Genomic DNA, 23,263 nt, shown 5'->3' on the forward strand with positions numbered 1-23,263 from the left:
AACATAAGAGGGAGATAATATTATCCCTATGTGATGCCAACACAAGAGGGAGATAATATTATCCCTGAGTGGTGCCAACATAGGAGGGAGATAATATTATCCCTGAGTGATGCCAACATAAGAGGGAGATAATATTATCCCTGAGTGGTGCCAACGAGAGAGAGATAATATTATCCCTGAGTGGTGCCAACAAGAGGGAGATAATATTATCCCAATGTGATGCCAACAAGAGAGAGATATTATTATCCCTGAGTGGTGCCAACAAGAGGGAGATAATATTATCCCTGAGTGATGCCAACACAAGAGGGATATAATATTATCCATGAGTGATGCCAACATAAGAGGGAGATAATATTATCCCTATGTGATGCCAACAAGAGAGAGATAATATTATCCCTGAGTGGTGCCAACATAAGAGGGGGATAATATTATCCCTGAGTGGTGCCAACAAGAGAGAGATAATATTATCCCTGACTAATGCCAACAAGAGAGAGATAATATTATCCATGAGTGGTGCCAACATAAGAGGGAGATAAATATTATCCCTGGGTGGTGCCAACAAGAGAGAGATAATATTATCCCTGAGTGGTCCCAACAACAAGGGAGATAATATTATCCCTGAGTGATGCCAACAAGAGAGAGATAATATTATCCCTGAGTGGTGCCAACAAGAGAGAGATAATATTATCCCTGAGTGGTGCCAACATAGGAGGGAGATAATATTATCCCTGAGTGGTGCCAACAAAAGAGGGAGATAATATTATCACTGAGTGAATCAACAAGAGAGGGAGATAATATTTTTTTAAATAATTTTTGGTCTAATTCAGCTGTTTTGATTATTTTAGCACATTTTGCTGGTAAAATAGATTGTTCATGGACATAATATTTCCGTGTTGATAGAAAACACTGTTGCTATTAAAAATAACGTAAACTGCAAGATTTACGAATTAATAAAAAACATGTCTTCAAACAATAGCTTGCATTATTATCAATAATTTATATAAGAATTTGCTATTAGTAAAGAAGTTAAACAGGGATGTGTAAATAGCTCAACTCTTTCCAATATTTTTATTAATGATTTAAAGGATAATTTGGATAATGGCAATATTGAATTACCAATCCTGAATAACTCCTGAACACTGTTAAACTCTATTTTATATGAAGAAGATTTAGCCCTCACTTCTACTACCCAGGCTGGTCTATAAGACATCATTACACACACTAAATGAATATTGCACTAAGTGGAAATTGAGAGTGATGCTCTCAAAAACTCATGTTGTTATCTTTAGCATCAAAGGAAAACATACCAATCCTATTTTGTAAATGATAACATTCAAACAACAAATAGTTATACATATCTAGAAATCACAATAAATTCAAATGAGATATTTTTTTTGAAAGATTTAGCTGGTAAAGCTGGCAAATCAATTATCATCATTAGACATAAAACTAACATGAAACTATTTAACATTTACATAAAAAAACAAACCACAATTTGGCTTTATATCTCAAAAATATGGGCCCTAGACAAGCATACCTAGAACACACACAATACACAAACATAATACTAGTACATCTTTGAGTCGTATTTAAATGAGCTTGACACTTATAAGAGGGAAATGTTAACAAAATCTATAATTAGTAACCATAACTGAAGAATATTTTATATTGAATTGCCTAAAATATAACACACAGAGAAAACTTTATTTAAAAATGCATAAACACACAAACACATGTACAAACACACAATTCACATATATACTCTTAAGCAAAGGTCCCGGCATTATATTTACACAATGATTTATTTAACATTTACTAGTTACATACTTTTTATAATATTGTCACATGTTTATGTTGCAGACAACTATCGAAAACAAAAATAGCATGCACAAATTGTAGGTTGTAATTTTTTTTATTTAACCACTGCTAAAATAAAATGTATATAATATCTTTATACTGTTAATATTCCCCCAAAATTTCCCTAATATTTAAATGCCCTTCTCTTTATTTGGTTACACATTAAACTTATTCATATTCTAGGGCCTTGTTTGAACATCATATCTGTGCATTATGCTCTATTTAACCATGGCTTGCATACATTTAAAAACAGTCTCCCAACCAATCACAATGATGCATTCATGGCAGTAATACACTGTTATAATATCGTATTTCGTCTTCCGTTTATTTATTTCTCAGGTTTGTTGTATGATACCCATGTTTTAGTTCCATAATCGACTAAATTGTTGTTTTCGCAACTAAGTATAACCTATGACAAGATTCAACAATTACAGGCGCTATTTAATTACTATTTGCTACAGTTTTAGGAGTTTCCAATCAATGAGTTTCAATATACGTATCCAATATGAATACTAATTACTTCCAGTAACTAAATGTGATTTGCCTAACAATGAGAAAGATTTGAGACTGTCTTTATGACTATTAGTAGACACTACAAATGTGTTTGTTGGACGGGGAATATTTCAAACATAAGTATTGTTCTAGGGATGTGTGATTTTTACATATGTAATCAGTTTCAATGCAGTTTATAAGCTGGAATCAATTTATTGCAAACAAACCTAATTTCCTAACGAAACGCAGGTTTTTTTTTGGGAGGTTTTAGAAAGTATTGTTACATTTGGAAGTTCAGTTGTTTCCACTTATAATTTTACAGAGTTTGAGAGTAAATTTCAATGACAATGTGGAGGTTAGAATTTCAAATAACAATAGAACTTCTTTGTTCTTCCTGTTGAATAAATGCCACAGTTCAGATACTAAATGTCACAATTTTTTAATCCTGTTTTAAATATTTTTTGTCAAACATTTTCCGGAACACTGCTGGGTCTCAGTATTTTTATTTTAATAATTCAAATCTTTTATGAATTATTCAGGAGAAAACTCTGCAGTTCTGGACTCTAAGGATAAAATAGTTATAGCCACATTGGCTAATACTACATTGTTTTTTGTTTTAGCCATTTTCAAACTAGTTCAGCCACTTCACAAGATAAATTAAAAAATCACAATTTTGTCAGAAAATTTGAAAGTGAAATATCAGTCAATACAAAGGTTTTATTTTTTCGCGTCTGAGATAGGATTACAGCTACAAAATTGACTGTACAATTTGATGAATGTATGACTTGGATGTATAGTGCCCTAGGATGTTTCTCTCCTGCGTGAAACTTGCTCCTGTACCAATGTAACTGTTGCAGGTGGTGGTATAAGTGCAATGTTAGCAGAAATGCATCTTGGGTCATCAGGTTCAAATATCATTGTTCTGTACATCCCCTGTCTGTCAGCCATTCTTAGATCCAAAATGTTGGATTTTAGTTATGCAATATGAGGATATGTCTTCTCAGTTTTGATTGGTACCACCAACCATGGACCACTTTTTTTATTGAAGATTCTTTTGTACCTAATTACAGTAAAAATATATTATACATCTGGCAGTGCTACCACATCACACTAGTCAATATACATACTTTGTAGTATTGTAATACTTTCATAGTATTTTTACTGCTCAGTATTTAAGTTTTGGTTCAAATCTTGTTTTTATTTTCTGTACAAGATTTATGCATCAAGATACTAAATCCTCAGAGAATAAAACTAATTTTATACTCACATGATCTCCCCTTTCTGTTTTTTTCTGATTTCTCTATTGTAATTTACATTACGATCCATTGCTGCAAGACGGTTTCTTGCTCTATAAACTGGTGGAGTGTATGCAAACAATACTTTCATTAATACAATGTTTTTTTTATTATAAAGACACAAAATCTTATTCCAACAAGTCATTGAAAATGACACAGTCCCCGTTAAATTTTTGAAAGTTCTCTTTGTGCTTGTAATATTAAAGCAGAGGGGTGTTCGCGAGCGTGTCCTTGAAACCTGAGTTCCAAGTGGCGTACACAACAGATTGTTTATTTACATCAAAACACGTGTTCCGTGTAGTAGTAATATGGCCAAAAATAAAAACAACCGTTATTCGGCCATCTTTGATCTGATTATGAAACACACTGATATGTATGATGTATGTGCCAAATACGAATAAAAATGGTACATAAATTGTGGAAATATAGTAGTAAGACCAAAAAGTCAGATGGCTGCCATTCGGCCAACTTTGATCCAATTGTGAAATAAAGTATCATGGACATGTATCCTAACATGTATAATTTATGTACCAAGTTTGAATGAAAACTGACAAAGCATGTCCAAAATACAACATTTTCAAAAAACAAGATGGCTGCCAGTCGGTCATTTTGAATCGAATGGCTAAACCACTGCATGTGCATATGTCCCACATAAAGTACTATGCACATGCAAAGAATGAACGGAATCAGTCCAAGGGATTCTGAGATATGACTCTGCACGGACGCACAGAGACCGAATTATAAGTCCCCGTTGAAAAAAGAAATGACAGCCTTGTAATCTTGATTGTTAAGCTCACCTACCATTTAAGTAGTAAGGTATTTTTTCAGAAAGCGTTTATCGAATACAATATTGCGCAATGCATCAAGTGCCTTGCTACCTCTCTGTAACCACTCACCATCACCACTAGCTTCTTCAGTTAAGGGGCCATGGAGGCACTGACCAGTTCCAGCCTGGTCCACAGTCAAGCTCCACTCATGTTCATTTACAACATGGTGTAATAAGCCACCCCACATTCCCTGTAATGAGAACACAATTACAATCATTGAAACAAAGTATTGCCATGCACATAGTACATTTATATTATAGGCATGTAACATCACATGGCTGTTGAGGTGATATGCATAAAATGTGGCTACATAAAACTGCAATCAATCATTTTGGATTTGATAGTGAATAATTCATGTGCATTATGCAAGAATAAAACAATGGCCTCCAGTTGGTCATTTTGAACATAATCTGAATTCAGTAAGGTTTTTGCACAAACATTAGCTTAAAAGAAACATATCTGAGAAAGGTCAACTAAAGGTAGCTATATATAAAATATCAAAGCAATTGGGCTTACAGTTTTCATGCACATTATCAAATCAAAGAAAGATTAGAAAGAACTCCCATGTGCTGAGAATAATGGAGAAAATTAATTGAAAATTACTTGTATTTAACATATTGATGGAAACGCTGAAAACTTATTATGCAAATCAGGTAATTAACAGATTTGAGTGTAAAACTAATAAGGTCTGCGCAATGTAACAGACCATCTCTGTACCAAGTTTCATTGAAATGTGATTAGAACCAAAAAAATATGAATTATGCTAATTAGGGAATTAATATGAACAGAATTTAACCATAAGCATAAATATTGACCGAAAATTAATTTCTGTATAGTCCTAGATTCATTGAAATGTGATGATTAGTACTTGAGAAACCAGTGGAAAAGCTGAAAATTAATTACTTATGCAAATTTGGTAATTAATATGTACTGATATTACCAGGTCTGTGCAGTGTCCTATGACATCCACGTATCAAGTTTCATCAAAAACCGGTGTATGGTTCTTGAGATATCAGTGGAACAGACGAACACTCACATACCCACGTACAGATACACTGCAAAGATTCCCATTGTGTGCTTCACACACAGGAGTCAAAAATCTTACCAGAAACTCCATTTCTGTGGAAGCCTGTTGGCAGCAGTACCAAAAGTGGTTAGCAATATGCTTAGCCCATTCTAGTAGCATCTTACAATCTTTGACTTGCCCAGCCTGAAACAAATGGTTATACAGAATATGATTGATTCATTGTAATATAAATGAGATAAGCATAAGTTAATGTGCCTTCAAAGAATTAACACCATCATGTAGTTTAACAAGATAAATAACCATGCATATTGGTTATAACAGCAACGGTGATTTGAATAAAAACAATCCTAAAGGCATAAATAATGGCCAGGTAATTTCCTGTTGCCAAGTACAATTATGAACCAGATTGTCAAAAATGTTTTTGTTTATATTTCAGTAAAACACCTACTTTGACAATTTTCTTGGTAAGATTCTTAGCAGTATGCCATATATCCAAGGAGTGCTTTATTTCTGGATATATATTCTCTGTAAAAATAAATAAAGATTTGTTTATCTCTAATGAAAGTGAGACAGCATGTTCCAGTGAGGTGATCATCATTCAAACTATCTATTAATAACAAAGTTGGATTTAAAACAAGTAGCTTCTCGGCTGAGATAGTCCCAGTGTAAGCAATGAACATTTTAATTAAAGAACTGATGATATAATTAGAAAATGAACAAATCTGAGAGAGGTCTGCCTGAGGTACCTATATGTATAGTGTCAAAGCAATCAGATTAGCGGTTTTTAAATAAAATATCACTTCAAAGCAATGCTATATATTTTGTGATCATTTTCATAGTAATATTACCAGTTAACATTATACTATAGCTTGTCAGCTCATTTATTCAGCTATGACTAAATTGCTATAAATCTGAACAGAATTTAGCTTACTCATATCAGCTCCAATTTGTGGATGAGCATCAGTCACTATCTCTGCAATCTGTGCCCCTTTATCTCACAGCTATGTGATTCCAGCTTTGAAACAAGCTCTCTCTAAGTTGGTAGATTTCTTATCCGTGACTCTTTTATCCATTGTTATTATAGACACAATGTCTTTAGACTTGTTCTCCATAAAAGTGTATGTGCAATACTGAGCACTGTGTCCAGGGGAATCCATTCTCCCATCACCTACAAGTTATAGTGTAATACACGTACTAAGTACACATACTTGCAAATTTCAAAACTCATAGTTTAGTTACTTTGGTAGTAGTAGATTTGTTAACAATACAAGTTTAATTTATGAACTAAGTAGGAAGTTTTCTATGTCCAGTCATTTCAATACAAGCATCTATCCAAATCATTAATGTTTGGGTGACTAATGACTACATCTGTTAGTAGGCAGCTAAAAAATGCAATACAGTATTTACATTATTAGCAGCACATCTTTAACCAACATGTGTAGTTGCATGTATAGTGGATCTTTAAAAATGCAATACAGTATTTACATTATTAGCAGCACATCTTTAACCAACATGTGTAGTTGCATGTATAGTGCATCTTTAAAAATGCAATACAGTATTTACATTATTAGCAGCACATCTTTAACCAACATGTGTAGTTGCATGTATAGTGGATCTTTAAAAATGCAAAATATTTTGATCACAATCACACATATGTATGCACTAGTAGTAGAGCAAATACAGTATCTACAACACTTATAATTCATACCGAGCAAAACTAATCTTTCACCAGTATATTTCTGAATAATTTCCTGTTGATACTGAACCCATAGATTGTCAATAGAAGGAACAAGATAATGTCTCTGTATACGATAGAACACATCTGCTAACATCATCTTCATGTTCAACACCTTGGTAACAAAACTTATCTTGGGGACATTATTTAAGCAATAACCCCCGCCGAGGGCGGGTATACAACGAGATATTGCACAATTCATGACATATAGAATAGAATAGAATAGAATAATGCTTTATTAATACCGTAAAGAAAGAGTTAACATTTCCTTTTAGGTTTTCAGATTAATAAAGTAAATAATAAAAGTACATGAAATATAAAAATTGATTTAAAAAGAATTCAACATTAGTGAACAATTCAACATTAGTGAACGACAAGAATACTACAGACAAATATTAATAATATAAGAAATATTAAAATACTGTGATATGTAAGTATCACTGTGTGTAGCATAGAATATGTAAAAAAAAAAAAAAATATAGAAAATATAGATATATATGCACGAGCTGCAGGCGAGTGCATATATGGAGTGAATTGTGCAATATCAAGTGGTATACCCAACTTCGGCGGGGGTTATTGCTATTATATTATACCAGTATATTGACAATTCGATAAAACTTGTAAAAAAAGAGTTTACTTTCATCTACTAAAAGATCATGACTATGGCCCTTGAACATGAATATTTATAAGGATAGTATGTAGTTGTACGCTGAATGCATACAAAAATTACATGCGCAACACAGTTCAAATTGAAAACAAATTTTTATTCCACATGAAAAAGAAACATATCCACATTGAATAGAGCAGCATAAACACACAAATTAGCATAACAAAGGATGACCTTTCTGACCTTTTACTGACGCACAACGCGATTTGAAATACAGGGTCCTGTACAGTTTGGATCATTTAAACAACGGATTTTCCACGTTTTCATTCCAGTTTTTGTACAATTTGGACTGTAATTTGCCCATTGAAAGTACAGTTATGAAATAAACCGGTTTTGTGACTCATCATACTACTTGTAACTGTGGATATTTGACGTTCAGCGGTACTTGGTTCGACCGAAATTTGAGACGCGTCGGGACGCGGTGTATCTTGTACGGCGACCGGCACAGCGACCTCAGTTCCAATATCTGACCTGGATACCTTTGGTATAACCAAAGTTTTGTGACAGTATGACTGACAAGTTTTGTCGTTGTTCTGGGGTAAGTTTGATGGTGTAAGATCGGATTTTCGCATCGTTTTTGTGACACGTACATGATATGCCTTGTCTCAACTCCGGCCGAAAGACTTTGCACGCCGTCGCTCTAATACAGTGGTTGGTGTACACTCGGCACAAATCTGTAGCTTTCGAAATTACCTTCATCATCTCCTGTAATTTATTTACCCATAGTAGAGAATTGCAATACCGTATATCGTCGTCGAATCCTGCGTTGTCCCGTGTTTTTTGAAACAGATGGCAATTACCCGAGTGCACTGCAATTTTGTCAGCTGCCGCTACCGGACACCGGTTGTTATTGGTGGCATATATTTTTGCCTGTGACTCATAGTTTTTTGCATTTTTATGTCATTAAATCCCTCAATTATATCTTGTACATAAAGATCATGTTTTCTTTGTTGGAAGTTCGCAATCCATCTCAAAATAACAACACTGAGAACATAGCGTTCGTGTAGGCACCTCACGGTGTTGGGGGACGGTGGTTTAGGTTTGTGTGGCGAACGACAATCACCCAACGACCGACGCTCACAACTTGGATCCCACCATTAACAAAAAGCAATATTATAGTTATATAACTTTTCAGATGTTTTTAATTCTGAATCAGTATTTTTTTCAATATTCTTCCAAAATTCAACCACTATATTTCCCTAAAAATCAAATAATACCGGTTTTATGTATAGAGGATCTCCAATGAGTGACCGTGTAATATCGGATTTATTAAACGAGTGTAGTAATTTTCATATGTTCCGAGCCTTTGGCGAGGAACATATGAAAATTACTACACGAGTTTAATAAATCCGATATTACACGGTCACGAATTTGAGATCCTATTTATCACATGTATTCTTTTTTGTTGTAATTCAAAGCCAAATGTTTCCACTCAGGCTGTCGTCGGCAGCCGAAATCGACAACGCAAACACTGGGCGCATTGATTCGGTCGAACAAGTAAAAGTGAAGAGTCATTGAAGAGACAAAAGCGATCAAAAAGAACTTTAATAAAGGTCCAAACACCAAACTAGTTAGAATACAAATAAACAAATTACATTATTTTTAACTTAAACACTTAAAGCGAAAAACGAAAGCAGTAAAAACTATTAAATACATCAAAAAGCTGTAGGAACTACAAGTATTTATCGGGGGTTTCCCCGTCACTCCATGACGTCATTGACATGGTCCACGAGATCAAACATGGAAGTCAACGCTGCGTCGATTGAAAGTTATTATTTAGTTCTCATCTGATGACTGAGAGGAATCAAACACATATATCCGACGTCTTTTCGGTGGAATTGTTGAACTATCATTGTTGGCAATGTTGTAATGTACGTGTACATTAAATACTCCGCCGGAAATGGGGCCTCCAAATATCGGTGTGGATTGTGAACTCAAGGTCGAGGCATGATGGCTGATATTGGTTGATGTCAACTGGGACGCGATGTTACGTTGTGGTTGAGGTTGCATAACAGAAGGTATTGATGTTTGGCACGGGTTTGATGTGCTATAGTTAGGGGTGGCTACTTGATTATTCAAAATGCCAGAAATTTCTCTGTGTTGGTTTTCTGATATAGTGCTGTAGGCATTGACGGACTGAATGTTACGATGACCGGAGATCTGCATTATTTGTGTCGGTGGTATATATTGGTCACTTAATTTCTGGATGAGATGCTTTCTGGCACTATGATTTGTGAGGCGTTTGTTTGGGGGTAAATTTGCTGCAGTTGCCATATTTTTCATCAGGGAACCTATTTTATTAATTCCGATAGGCTGGTGACGGAACCACTGCTCACCCGGTCTGGGCAGTCCGCGAGAATGCGTGGCGATGTAGTATGGGTCGTCACTATTTGTGTAACTAGCTGGTCGTAAACTGAGGTATTTTTTGAAAATAGCAACTGGACATCTTCTGGGATTCGCAGGGACGTCCCACATCTTTGGCTTCACTTTTCTGGTATCCCTTGGATTTTCTCCAGTCCGAGTTTTAGTTTGCCGTTCAGAGAACTCAAGATATTCACGACCGCTACTATCAGTACATAGGCTCACATCTCCCCAACACATGTTACGGTGCTCGGTATTACCCCTCAGACCAAAATGTACTGTGTTATAAAACCACATGGTATTTATTATGGCTTCAGGACTGTGGGACCCAAACTGTCCCGATTCCCACAGAATTTCGATTTCCTCATCTGTAGCCGCCTCAGCTGTTCGCGGTAGGTTGCCCTTACCATCTTTCTTTAATTTCTTCTGTTTTGCTTTTATTGTTTCCCGCACCTCATTAAACTCAATACTACTGATCAGTGAATACATGTATTTGTGTCGTTTCAGGTGACGTTCAAAGCTAGAAAGCATAGATCTTAAGGAAGTAGGCTCGTAGTCATCACCGCTTGGTTTACGGACACTGATAAAGAATTTGCATAGAATTGTTTCCAGTTCTTTTGGAGGGATTTCGTGGATTTCTCTAGCTTCTTTTATTTCTGGTGTCTTCAAAAAATTGGCCCAGTAATCTCATATCATATAGAGTTTTCTTGGCTGTGTTTTTGTTTTGTTGACTTTCGATTGTTCTTCTGACATCGTCATCGGTGACTGGCACAAATCTACATGGTCGTGAAGGCCCGGCCTCGGCGCCGTCGCTGTCAGTGGTCTGTGCTGTCGCTTCACCCAAGGAAGCATTTTCTGTGACGAAAAGAAATGTTACATTTGTTATTATAAATATAAAAATAAATTCATGTTGTGGAATCATTTTATTTAGTACTCGCAGTATTGTGATGTATTTTTACCCAATGCATTATGCGATCATACAATAGCGTTGGTTGCAATTGCGTCAATTTGCTAAAAATAACTAATGACGTAATTGGCTACCACGCACGCGCGGCAAATTGAAACACATTCGGACAAACAAACCAAAGCTGTGCGCCTGTTACTGTGGATATTTTTAATCGCTTTTCTTCCACAATATCAATATAATTTTACTATGGTGGCTACTCGACATTGTTGTTATGGATTGTGCCGTTCTGATTCACGGTATGGATATAGAGAATCGATGAAAGGAGTGTATTTTATCCCGTTTCCAAAACCACACCTTGGAATGGAAAAGTCCCTAAGATGGGTAAGGGCATGTCGTCGCGAAAATTTTACGGTCAGCAACATAACCAAGGACACGTATATTTGTTCGCTGCATTTTATTGGTGGAAAGGGGCCTACAGCTGAACATCCAGATCCCATTCCAGCCACAGCCACTTCGACGCAGGTAAATACACATATGTTTCCCCACCACTAGTTTCGTCCGCCATCTTGTTTTCGCTAGCAGCGTTTCAGGTTCCGTACGCCAGATCGACTGGTATATTTGCAGACCAATAAAATATAAATATACTGACCGACCTGAAAAAGACGCACGGATCCTTAAACGCACCGCGAAACCACGATTATGTTTTGCAGATATTGCGTGTATGAAAAATCCTCTAAAATGTTATTTAATATCCGTTACGGTTTTTCGTTGTGCTTATACATTTTTCCATATATTGGCATAGGTCCAACAAATGAAGAAGAGAAAGGCACCCACGGATCGTCAGGCTGCACCACCACGGAAAAGAAAGACTGTTGTTGAAGATGGAATTGACAACGAGATGGCTGATACACTTCTTGATCTTGCTCAAAATGAGATTGTGTTTTCGGATACTTCAGCATGTAGGTATTTTTATGTCATCACTTAAAAGTTTACTTGGCAAACAATATTTTGTTTGTTGTACAAAGAAAAATTGATGGGGTCAGAATACTGAAAATTAAGATGTGGAAATTAAAATCTGAGATTTTTTGAATGAAATATGTTTTTCATATTTAATTAAATAAATGATAAGACATATTTTAACACAGTATTGAGTTAATGGCATGTTTAGTTAATCTCCCAGCTATCTCCCCATTACCCTTACACAAATTAATTATGCCCCTAGAATGTCTGATATTTTGTTTCCCATAATTAGTGATAATAGTTGATGTTTTTTCGAGCAAGAGTTTCAATAATATGTTCCTGATTTGTAAATTATTTTTCTATTATAATACATTTTAAACAGAAAATTTTCATAAAATAATTCATTTCATTTATGTATTTATTATAGCTTGTGACGTGCGATGGCAGCATTCTGTTCCAACTAACTCAATAGGCATTCAATCAATACCAGAAATGAACGATGCATCAACACAGACAGATCGCAGTCAAGATGCTGATATTGTTGCTCTCAAAATTGAGAATCTGTGCTTAAAAAATGAACTTATGGACTTGAAAAGTAAGAAAAACAATTCCAGTAAAAAGAAACATTTCTCTGTAGAAGATGTCAGTGATGATGATGTGAAATGTAAATTTTATACTGGGCTTACTTGGTTGCAGTTACTTTGTTTGTGGGATTTTTTGGGTCGAGCAACAAACAAATTGTCTTTATGGAGCAGACCAATGAAACATAATGAGGAATCACCGTCAAAACGACCTGGTCCAAAACGGAAATTAGAACCAATGAACGAGTTGTTTTTAACCTTAGTTAGACTTCGTTTAGGATTGCTACATTCAGATTTGGCTTATCGTTTTGGAATTAGTAAAGGCAAAGTCTCTAGTACTGTGATAACTTGGGTACAGTGCATGTTTCTTCAATTCAGCACACTGAAAGATTCTATGTTCCCTTCACGAGATATTTTGAAGAAGTCTTTGCCAAAGTGTTTCAAAAAGTATAAAAATGTCAGGTCAATCATAGATTGTACAGAGATTTTTGTCCAAACAGCAACCAACTTTCAGCAACAAGGCAATTTGTATAGTACTTATAAATCTCACCCAACGTTTAAAGCTTTAGTTGGGATAGCTCCAAATGGGGCAGTCACTTACCTGTCAGATTTATTTGAAGGTGCTGCGTCAGATAGAAACATAGTAATTGAGTCAGGGTTTTTAGACAAATTAGAACCAGGTGATCTTATTCTAGCTGACCGTGGCTTTACAATTAGGGATGTACTGTTTGATAAGAAGGCTGACTTGAATATACCTCCTTTTCTTCATGGGCGTGACAGGTTTACTGTGCAGGAGGAGGCAGAAACAAAACAGATTGCCAAAGTCAGAATTCATGTCGAGAGGGCAATTGAGAGATTGAAGAAATACAGATTATTTCAGAGGACAATTCCATTGTCGCTTGCTCCAGTAGTTTCTCAAATGTTTTTTGTTGTTGGCTGTCTTGTGAATTTTCAAGAGCCACTGGTTAGCTAATTTACCTTCCATGGAAACGAGTGTGGCTACCCCCCAATTTTTTTTTAGATTTGAAATTCACTTTGTATGATCTGTAAACTACCAAGAAATAAACAAAAACTAGGAATGGATATGATTTTGTGATCAAGATTATTTGTGTGTAAACTTGCATCTGTCGTGTGTTTATGAAAACACTACAAAGGTCAAGGGAAATGCATTTTATTTATCAGTACCTTTATTTTCAGTGAATAAATAAGTTTTCTTTGTCATGACAGAATTAGTAAATAAAAAATGACACAATATTGAATTGAAGTATTTGTTGTTTTTACTGTTGGTGCAATGTAAATGTAATGTTGCATATTTACAACAAAATAATTTAGCAGTAATAGCTGAGCAATATTGCAAAACTGTCCTTGCCATAATAAATACTCCCAACTCATTCAAATTTAATTGACCCATCCCTTAATTATCAAATACTGTAAATAATTTTTTTTTTAAATATTTATAATAAAACTGTAAATAAAAAATGGTGAAAACATTGAATCTTGTAAATATTTATAAAAATTAGTCCAGACCTTTCAGAAACAACAAATTTCATTGCCGCAACGAACAATCAATCCAGAATCTACAGATTCAGTCCATACATAAAGTTTACTCTAAATGTACTGGTTCCAGGTCTCGTGGAATTCTCATTTCAAAATATTCTGGACAGATGAAACTGTGATGAAATTGTAGTAACCTGGGCTTTAGTTTCCCCCATAGCTCATGATCAAAAGTCACTCGCTGATAGAAAATGCCCCTCTTAGACCATACAACAAAGTAAGCGAAAGACAATCCGGTCACACCCATCTGCATCTGTATTTGAAAGTAGTACTGGTGCGAGGTTTTCAGGGATAGCACCCCATCATCATGTTCTCTTAAGCATAATGACGACCACTTTTCTTTAGAGAGCTTTGACTTTGCTTTATTGGGGTCAATATCTTCCAGCACCTTTGGACATTTTATTTCCAGTACACCATATTTATTGCTAGGTTGAGATGGCTGATATATTAATCCATCTGGATCACATCCAAGTTCTGGAAAAAGTGGATTTACCCACATACCAGTCGGTATGACTTTCATATTTGATTCAGTATCTTCCATCAGCTTGATGAAGTCTGTTCTGGCCTGATCTTCATTTCCAATTCCATACTGCATGGCAAATGTTGTTGGGGATTTTTCCCATAGCTTTCTTCTGAGGACATCCATTATTCTTTTATCAGAATTGGCCATGTAAATCTCTCTGCAATTTGACGCAGTAATACGCAACAATCTCTGGGAGAACCATTCATCAGTACCTTGCTGCTTTACCAACATGTATGGCTGATGAGATGGTACTGACAAGTTTTCCAGTATCTGTGTCCTCTTTTTCCTTAATATGTCCATACGTGTATCATCAAGTTCATAGTTCTCATATGTAATAAATAATAGAGTCTGCCACATGGAAACTGACTGTGTCTTTTGGTTTGCAGATTGCAGTAATGTTACAAATTTGTTAATGTCCTGAGAGTTTAGTCTAGAATTCTGCATTGATGGTGGGCGAGGGTCAAAATTTGAAACATCACTAACATTTCTCTTTGCTTTGGATGGGTAGTTAGCTTCAGTTACACGTTTTGGATTTCTTTTTTTCTGTCTGCCTTTGTTCCAGTTGCAAGTCTGGCTTGTGCTGGATGGAGGAGCATAGCCATGGTTGTTGGTATAATCAAGCAAAGCATACAACAGGGCTGATACATGGCTACAGCGACCCATAGCTGATGCTTTGCAATTACAGCTGGCATCCTGCACAAAACCAGATTCGCTAGAAATAGTGATGGTGACGGCATACATGACAGATGTCATTGACGCTAGGACTTTTGCCTTTATATGGTAATTACCATCTCTCTTACAGTCCTTCATATCCTGGACATTACCACTTCTGAAAAACTGTTGACCTCGTCGCATTGGCTTGGATGTCTGGCAGTCATATTCAATAGCTGATGTCATACCATTCTCCACAAATTGTGCTGACTCCACTAAGTGATAATAGATGTGTCCTTTGTTAAAACATCCTGGGATGTGCTGACTAGGAAATGGCTTCCATCCATTGATGGGCAAAAGTGGTGGCCCTTTGTCCCTTGCTGGTATCGATTGCATTGTCTCCCTGCATTTGATTTCATACCATTTCCCGTTATCCACTGTTATACTAATTTCACTGCCTTTTTTTGCTTCGATACATTTGTTTATTCTGTTAAAAGTACATAAATTCAGAAATAAATTAGAATACATGTATATTTACTGTGCTCAAGACTGGTAAAAATAATATGCAAATTATTGTGTGTAATAATCATTTTCTGTAACATTCATCGTACAAATTATTAAATGTTGACAATTCAAATTATTTTTTTGAGTTAATAGTTGCTTAAATTCAGGGAATTTTGACTGGAATATAGAGCAATCAGAATTAAAAATAAAATATACAATTTTACACACACCCTCTCCCAAACAAACAAATCACAGCACAGCATCCCCGAATACTTAAACTTATTTTTAAAATTGAGAATTTCCAGAACTTCATAATAATCTTTTAATAAGGGACAGACACTATAAACACCATAAAGACACGAAACAATGACGCATTTAATAGGACATTTCACACTTGTCAGCCGTCGTAAAAGGCCACATTAGCACCCTGACAGGAAGTTCGAAATCTGCAACGATCTAACCATGGTCACTTCGCCTCTGCAAGTAAAACTGGGGGAAACACAAACTTTGACGAATATGTGAATCATAGAGGCCTCAATATTAATTTCCGATCAGTCATTCGTGCAATATTATCATGCAAGTCAGTGAAAGTGTTCCGACCGTCGTGATCGTACGATATTTTTTTTCGCAACTCGCGGTAGCAGTTTCATTTCGCTCACATACAATTTTTCAATATAAACGAAGCATCATTCGACAGACGACTAAACGACAAATGATTCTAATTAAAAACTTTCAAATATGAATTACGTCGATCGCTGACAGTGCGACACCACTTCATGCACGTCAAAGTAATATTTACGTTATGAGGCACGGTTGCCAGTGGTAACGTCAGACGCTCACGAAAATTTTTACTTACCGATTAACCAGATCCTGTTTTTTGCCGGAAATCTTCAATCCACGACATTCCAACCATCGTCTCAACCTGTACACGGAATTTTCAAGTATGTCGGAATGCAAAAGTTTTGCTCCTGGTACATCGTCTTCAGTTAAGGCAATACGTATAAACGCTTGCGAAGCCGCCATATTTTTGGTTTGTTTGTCCGAGTGACATCCGGGTAAATAGCCTCATGAATATTATGCAATGACATCATTGATTGTGACGTCATTTGTAACTTACGCTATACGCCGAGTGATCATGATCTCAGTTTATCAGTTCTGACGAAAGAAAAAAACGTAAACGTACCTTCACTTGGTCTTTCTTGCTCATCATTCATAAATTCTGTCACGTCTATATCAAAAGTATTGACTAAGTCGCCCATATGTATCATGATTTTGAACGTTCGATCAGCTGAAGGTTTGTTTACTTTGAGATGCAAATTTGTACGATTGACAGCAGACGAAACATTGTCATGCCCGAACTATTTTCGGGTTGGGAGAATTGAGACTGTGATTAATATCTTTAATATTTTGTTTATTTAACAGCGATAAAATCAGAGATTATATAGCATCTAAAAATCTAATAAGTATAATATGTAATAATTTCTACATAATTTGTCATTAAAATCTGCCTCATCATAAGTGTTGCATAATTCAGTACTAACTTTGCTGATTAGGTCAAAGGTGAAATTAGCTGTATTGGCCAATCACATCACAGACTTAAAGTGTGACGTCACTTTCAAAGTGTGTAATACCAAAAATATCACACGGGTGTTATTACACTGAAAGTGCATGATACATGTGATAAATTTCCGTATTAAACCTATAGTCAATTCATGTTCAAGGGCCACTTGGTTTAGCCGTGCATTATCAGCCAATACCATAGATTAAATATGCAAATTTTGTGTTTGGACCAATCAAATCAATGGATTAACACCATCTATATACTGGTATAATATAATCCCAGATAACATCACAGCAGCAGCAGTGAGCAAATCACCACTGTGCATTCCCCTATTTAGAATGGGTTGAGAACACCAACTGTAATTACAGTGACCAGCAGGACATACCTTTCAATTAAACACAAAAAAACAAGTTTTAAATCAAGTGTCATTCAATATTTATAATTTTCATCATTACAAAGTGTGAACTGTGTCTTGACAGGTAGCAAGTATTGTAAAATACTTTATTTTTGCTAGGAATTTATTTTTGCTATTTTCGCAGAAGGAATAATTCAGCAGAAAAAAAATCCAGCGAATATACCATACATTTTTTCCTATATTTTACATTCAACTCGTCAAGTGAAAATAAATTCTATACAAAAGATCTAAAGATTATTTTCAGCAAAATTTAATTCCAGCTAAAATAAAGTATTTTACAGTATATATGTACGATAAATACTTTATTTTTGCTGAGGGAATGATTCAGTGGAAATAAAATCTAGCGAATATATCTTTTTTCCTATATTTTACATTCAACTCATCAAAAATAAGTGAAAATAAATTCTATACGTAACACCCCTAAAAGTCTTTAAAGCAAAATTTAATTCCAGCTAAAATAAAGTATTTTACAGCGCATTATATTTCCATTAACCAAGTTTCCAATGCTTTATGAAACTGGTATTGCAATGTTCAAACATTTATTTGATAAAGGCAACAAAGTAAAACTTTCAGTCCATCAGTTTATATCATCCACTATTACATTCAGTAATATTAAGTACAGTTGAGACTTACCCATTTTAAATACATAGCTGTTCCCCTGTATGTAAGGTTGATCTTGACACATCCTTGACACTCATCACACACCAAGACTGGGGTTGCATTGACCAGAAGTAGGATTTGGTCAACAAAGTAAAACTTTCAGTCCATCAGTTTATATCATCCACTATTACATTCAGTAATATTAAGTACAGTTGAGACTTACCCATTTTAAATACATAGCTGTTTCCCTGTACGTAAGGTTGATCTTGACACATCCTTGACACTCATCACACACCAAGACTGGGGTTGCATTGACCAGAAGTAGGATTTGGTCAACAAAAGCCAAGATAAAATGTCCGCCTAACAAAGTGCCAATGTCTTCTTCTGACACAATTTTCCTACTTCCATTGCCAGTTTCTTCTATTGTGCTGCTTTCTGTGACATTTTCATCATCAAAACTGATATCCACTTCACACGAAAAATCATCCATGCCTTGTGGAATGGAAAATTGTGGACAAAACAAAATTAAACATTTTTGCATTATGTTAACCACTCTATAAAAGGGCATGCCAATTTATTATGTTAGACTTAGTAACATTACTGTCATGACAACATGTTTTTATTGTAATATTAATAAAAACAATTAAAAAAGCCATCTAGAATAGGCTGATTAACTGAATATACATTTTATTCATGTGTAAAATTTGAAAGTATTTGGTACATGTATGCTCAGGATTTAGGTGTAGATGAAAGCATGCATTTACAGAAGTGAATCTATCTATGAGTACCATTTTGGGGTCTTTTGTGAAAACATGGCTCTAAAAAGAGTCAATTAACATTAAATTTTGGCAACCATCATATCATTATCAAAGGTAACATCAATACTCAGTGTGTAATGAGCACAGTGTGGTTAGAGAATTTAACATCACAGTGTCTTACCCATGCAATATGTATTATAACACTGTGCATGCATGCTAGGTCAAAACATTTTTGTTTAAAGAAAGTAGTAACAATAAATCATTAGAAGTATGACATACTGTAATGGATCTGTGAAAGATGATGACAGTGTTTTTTTCAATTGATGGTTTCTCTTTTCACCTGTCAAGTAAAATATACTATAATTAGACAAACAACATATTATTGGAGGTAATAAAGTGATTGCAATATGAAGAATTTTGATTGGATGTTGATATGGGGATTATGGAATAAACAACTAAATGAATAGGCATGCAGAATGTAAACATGAAACAAAAGCAGCATTAAAAATATCAACAAAGATGGATTAATTTAATTAACTATGTGTTGACATGAAACAAAGAAGTCTGATGAAATGCAAGCACAGATGGATTTAGTTAATTAACTATGTGTTGATGCAGGTGTGGAGCAAAATGTAACCAAGGTTACGACTTGGGGCTGGGTATGATATTGAGAAATACATGGGAAAGTAAAGCATCATCCCTTCACAGACTGGTATGTAATCAGCTAATTAACCCATTAGGTCTGTATGAGGCACAAGGTGTATATTGTTTGATAAATTTATAAATTCCTGGTACTACACTACAAACAGGCTATAGTAAGTTATAGTCTTAGTGGAACTTACTGATATCACAAATGTGCTTGCAAGCTTGGACATTGATTACAACTCAGAAATACTGCTAAAATACCTCTGACTGCCACTGTATTCACCTGATGTTGAGGGTTTGCTAGTACTGCATACACTCTCTGCAGCTGAAACAAGGCGCATACCTCTATGTCTGTAGTGAACAAAAACATTTGTAAAATGGTTATTTTTCAACTGGTAAAAAACATCACAATCAGAATATTCAGTTTACTTGTCAAGTACACAAAAACATAGCATAAGAATATTGATTCATATTTAAAGATGCGATTAAGCAGTTGTAACATAAGGGTAACGTACTTCAGACTACCATTGTATTTAGCTGATGTAGATGGTTTGCGAGTGCTGCATACACTCTCTGTAGCTGAAACAATTTCTACTTCTGACATAGCAGTAAGAGCGCTACTCCCTCTTCTGTTGCAAACATTGAAAAAGATGAATTTGAATGTTACGAGTATGTGTGAAAAATTTTGACAATCAAGCTACTGAAAAATATGCTTACTGAAAGCTCACACTTTAGAATAAATCAGAAATATGCTAGTAAACTTTTGTTAATGTGCCATGTGATACAATATATGACTAACAGTAGGATTGGTAATTTGCTCCAATTTAAGAATATTTTTTAATAAGAACCAACAATTAGAACATGACATGCCTTTGAAACTCAAATTGTATACACAGTATCTTTGTAAATGGCTCAAATATGCATTTCAGTGGTCAGAGAACCTTCCATCTACTCAATACACAAAACATAATAACAAAAAACATTCACAAAATCACCCTCCGTCAGATTCTGTTGATATATCCGACAAGCTTGGTCTTTCTAGTATTTTGTGTTCACCAGTTACAGGGGTAGATGTAACTACTTGTACTTTAGCTACTTCAGCCTCTAGTTGCTTGTCTATACATATAGTACCTATAAGTTTAAGTCACCAATATTATTTTAAAAATAAGCTACCGGTTAAATGCTGCTGCAAGCCAACCCATGTAAAAGCATATAAATCATCTACCCGTGATTGCAGACAATACAGAATAATATTTCAATCAACAATCAGTTACATAACAATATAACAATCAAAAACAGAAGAATATTATCATCTTAAACACCGAAGTTAACACAGATACGTCGGCAGTCACTGTCCAGCCGCATACTTCGATGACTGCCAACTTGCTGAAAACTGACTTTTGACACTGAATTGTCGACAGTAACGATGAACAAATTATTAAAATGAATGTGAAATATTAATGATGGAATGCGACGTGATAAAAAATAAATTCATAATGGCCAAAACAAAACAAACGTATGTCAACTTACCGATCGATCACAAATTTCGCCACTGCCACATTGGTTTAAAAATTCATTTCCGACTTAATTGTGCCGAAAATATTTGTTTTACCGGCATTTATTTTCTCGGTGATGCGTTTTTTTGGGGGGTGGGGCAAGGGTTATTTTCGTTCAACGTAATTGCAATATTTTTTTGTTCGTACTACGTAAATCGAAAAAATAAATTCCGTAATTCTGTAATCACAGGCTAGACGTACAACGTAATCGATCAAATATTTTTTTTGTACACTGTAAAAATGTGTCATTTTTCTCGGTACTTACAAGAATTTACATCCAAATTAAAATCAAAGAAAGCTTAGAAAGAACTCCCATGTGCTGAGAGTATTGGAGACACATTAAATATAATTCGAAATTACTTAGCTGAAAACTAATTATGCAAATCAGAAAATTAATATGACCAGATTTGAGTGTAAAACTAATGAGGTCTGCGCAATGTAACAGAAAATCTATGTCTCCAAGTTTAATTGAAATGTGATTAGAACCAAAACATTATGAATTATTATGCTTATTACGGAATTAATATGAACAGATTTTTACCCCAAACTAATTAGGTTTGTACATTGTCCTAGAGCATCTTTGTACTAAGTTTCATTGAAATGGAATAATTAGTACCGTGAAAACTCCAAAATTTCGACCCCTCTAAAAATTCGATTGGCTATTTATTTGCCGGGTTTCGGTGTTTTATTTACCTCCAAATTTTCGACTCCACTAAAAATTGCCGACTCATTCTTATTCGAAAATTGCGACCAGTTTTAGTTTTCCCCCAAACGAAAAAAAAAAACCGATGTGAGCGTTCAAACGGGACCTTCCTCAAAGGCATGAATCCGGGTTTCTGATTGACTGAGAGATTTTTATTTTATTGGTAACGAAAATATATTCTAAATAAACGAAGTTTCAAATAAAAACGAACACAAAAATCTCGGCATGCTGCGTTTCTGAATTGTTGATTATTACTGTACACAGTAGTGATTATAATAATGTACACAAAATAAATTTGTTGAATGGTTATGAAATACAAATAAAAGTCAACTTAGTTTCATCGTAAGCGAATGATTCCGGTCTCGTATAAACGTTTGATGCTGTAGGATATCCGCCATGTTCTCTTAGGTCAAATAGGTCAAATCGCTAATTAACCAATCAAAAAGCTGGATGATGCCAACGTGTTCAAATTACCATAGCTTATTTAAATATGTTAATGTTATTGAACGCAATGCGAAGAGATTGATGTTGTAGTACGATATTTTGGCTTGGATTTTGATGCGAAAACGGCATGATTTTTTTTTTAAATAAAAAAATTAGTTGTTTTTAAAAAATAAACTGGTCATCTGAAGAATAATTTAACATTGTTCACAGTGATAACAGCTCATTCTCGAAAGGAAGCTTACCCGCTCACGCTAGTCACGATAAAAATCATACACGTGTACTCTTGAATAGACAGACGTCAATGACTACGGTAAAACTTAGACTCTATTTTAGCCGGCAGGATTGATTGAAATGTCCGAAAAATGACGCCAAAATACACCTTAAAAGTCCCATTTTATTTTCTTAAATCCCATTTTATTTTTTAATCCAAGGGCGAATTTACGGCAGAATTTGGTCGCTCAAATAAGGGACACGTGAGCTTTGATTCTAACCGGATACATTGCACTGGGTCGGGGAGATAGTTTGCTAAACTTCCATGTATCTTTTGTCCAATGGGTACCTGTACTTCGAACATTCGCAAGTTTTCCTAGGTAGTGCGAGACAGCTTTGTCTTTTGACCTATTAGTTTTGTGCTGACCTC

General features: G+C 35.1%; 1 protein-coding gene and 1 pseudogene across 1 annotated transcript; one reads left to right on the plus strand and one right to left on the minus strand.

Annotated features, from left to right (window-relative positions):
• Positions 1-3,150: 3,150 nt before the first annotated feature.
• Positions 3,151-17,806, minus strand: LOC102808608 (uncharacterized; annotated as a pseudogene).
• Positions 11,289-13,968, plus strand: LOC146735641 (uncharacterized). The gene is made up of 3 exons (XM_085506510.1): positions 11,289-11,690; positions 11,971-12,127; positions 12,556-13,968. Exons 1-3 carry the CDS (start codon positions 11,415-11,417, stop codon positions 13,680-13,682), a joined length of 1,560 nt encoding a protein of 519 aa, XP_085362636.1. The 5' UTR covers positions 11,289-11,414; the 3' UTR covers positions 13,683-13,968.
• Positions 17,807-23,263: the final 5,457 nt, after the last annotated feature.

Source organism: Saccoglossus kowalevskii, chromosome 12, assembly GCF_978046115.1.
Source record: "Saccoglossus kowalevskii chromosome 12, keSacKowa6.1, whole genome shotgun sequence".
NCBI lineage: Eukaryota > Metazoa > Hemichordata > Enteropneusta > Harrimaniidae > Saccoglossus > Saccoglossus kowalevskii.

Bases quoted from the DNA above. Each gene is read 5' to 3' on its own strand.
- LOC146735641 (XM_085506510.1), top strand. From the start codon at position 11,415: ATGGTGGCTACTCGACATTGTTGTTATGGATTGTGCCGTTCTGATTCA. The intron at 11,691-11,970 runs GTAAATACACAT...ATATTGGCATAG, and splicing joins CCACAGCCACTTCGACGCAG to GTCCAACAAATGAAGAAGAG. The intron at 12,128-12,555 runs GTAGGTATTTTT...TATTTATTATAG, and splicing joins GTTTTCGGATACTTCAGCAT to CTTGTGACGTGCGATGGCAG.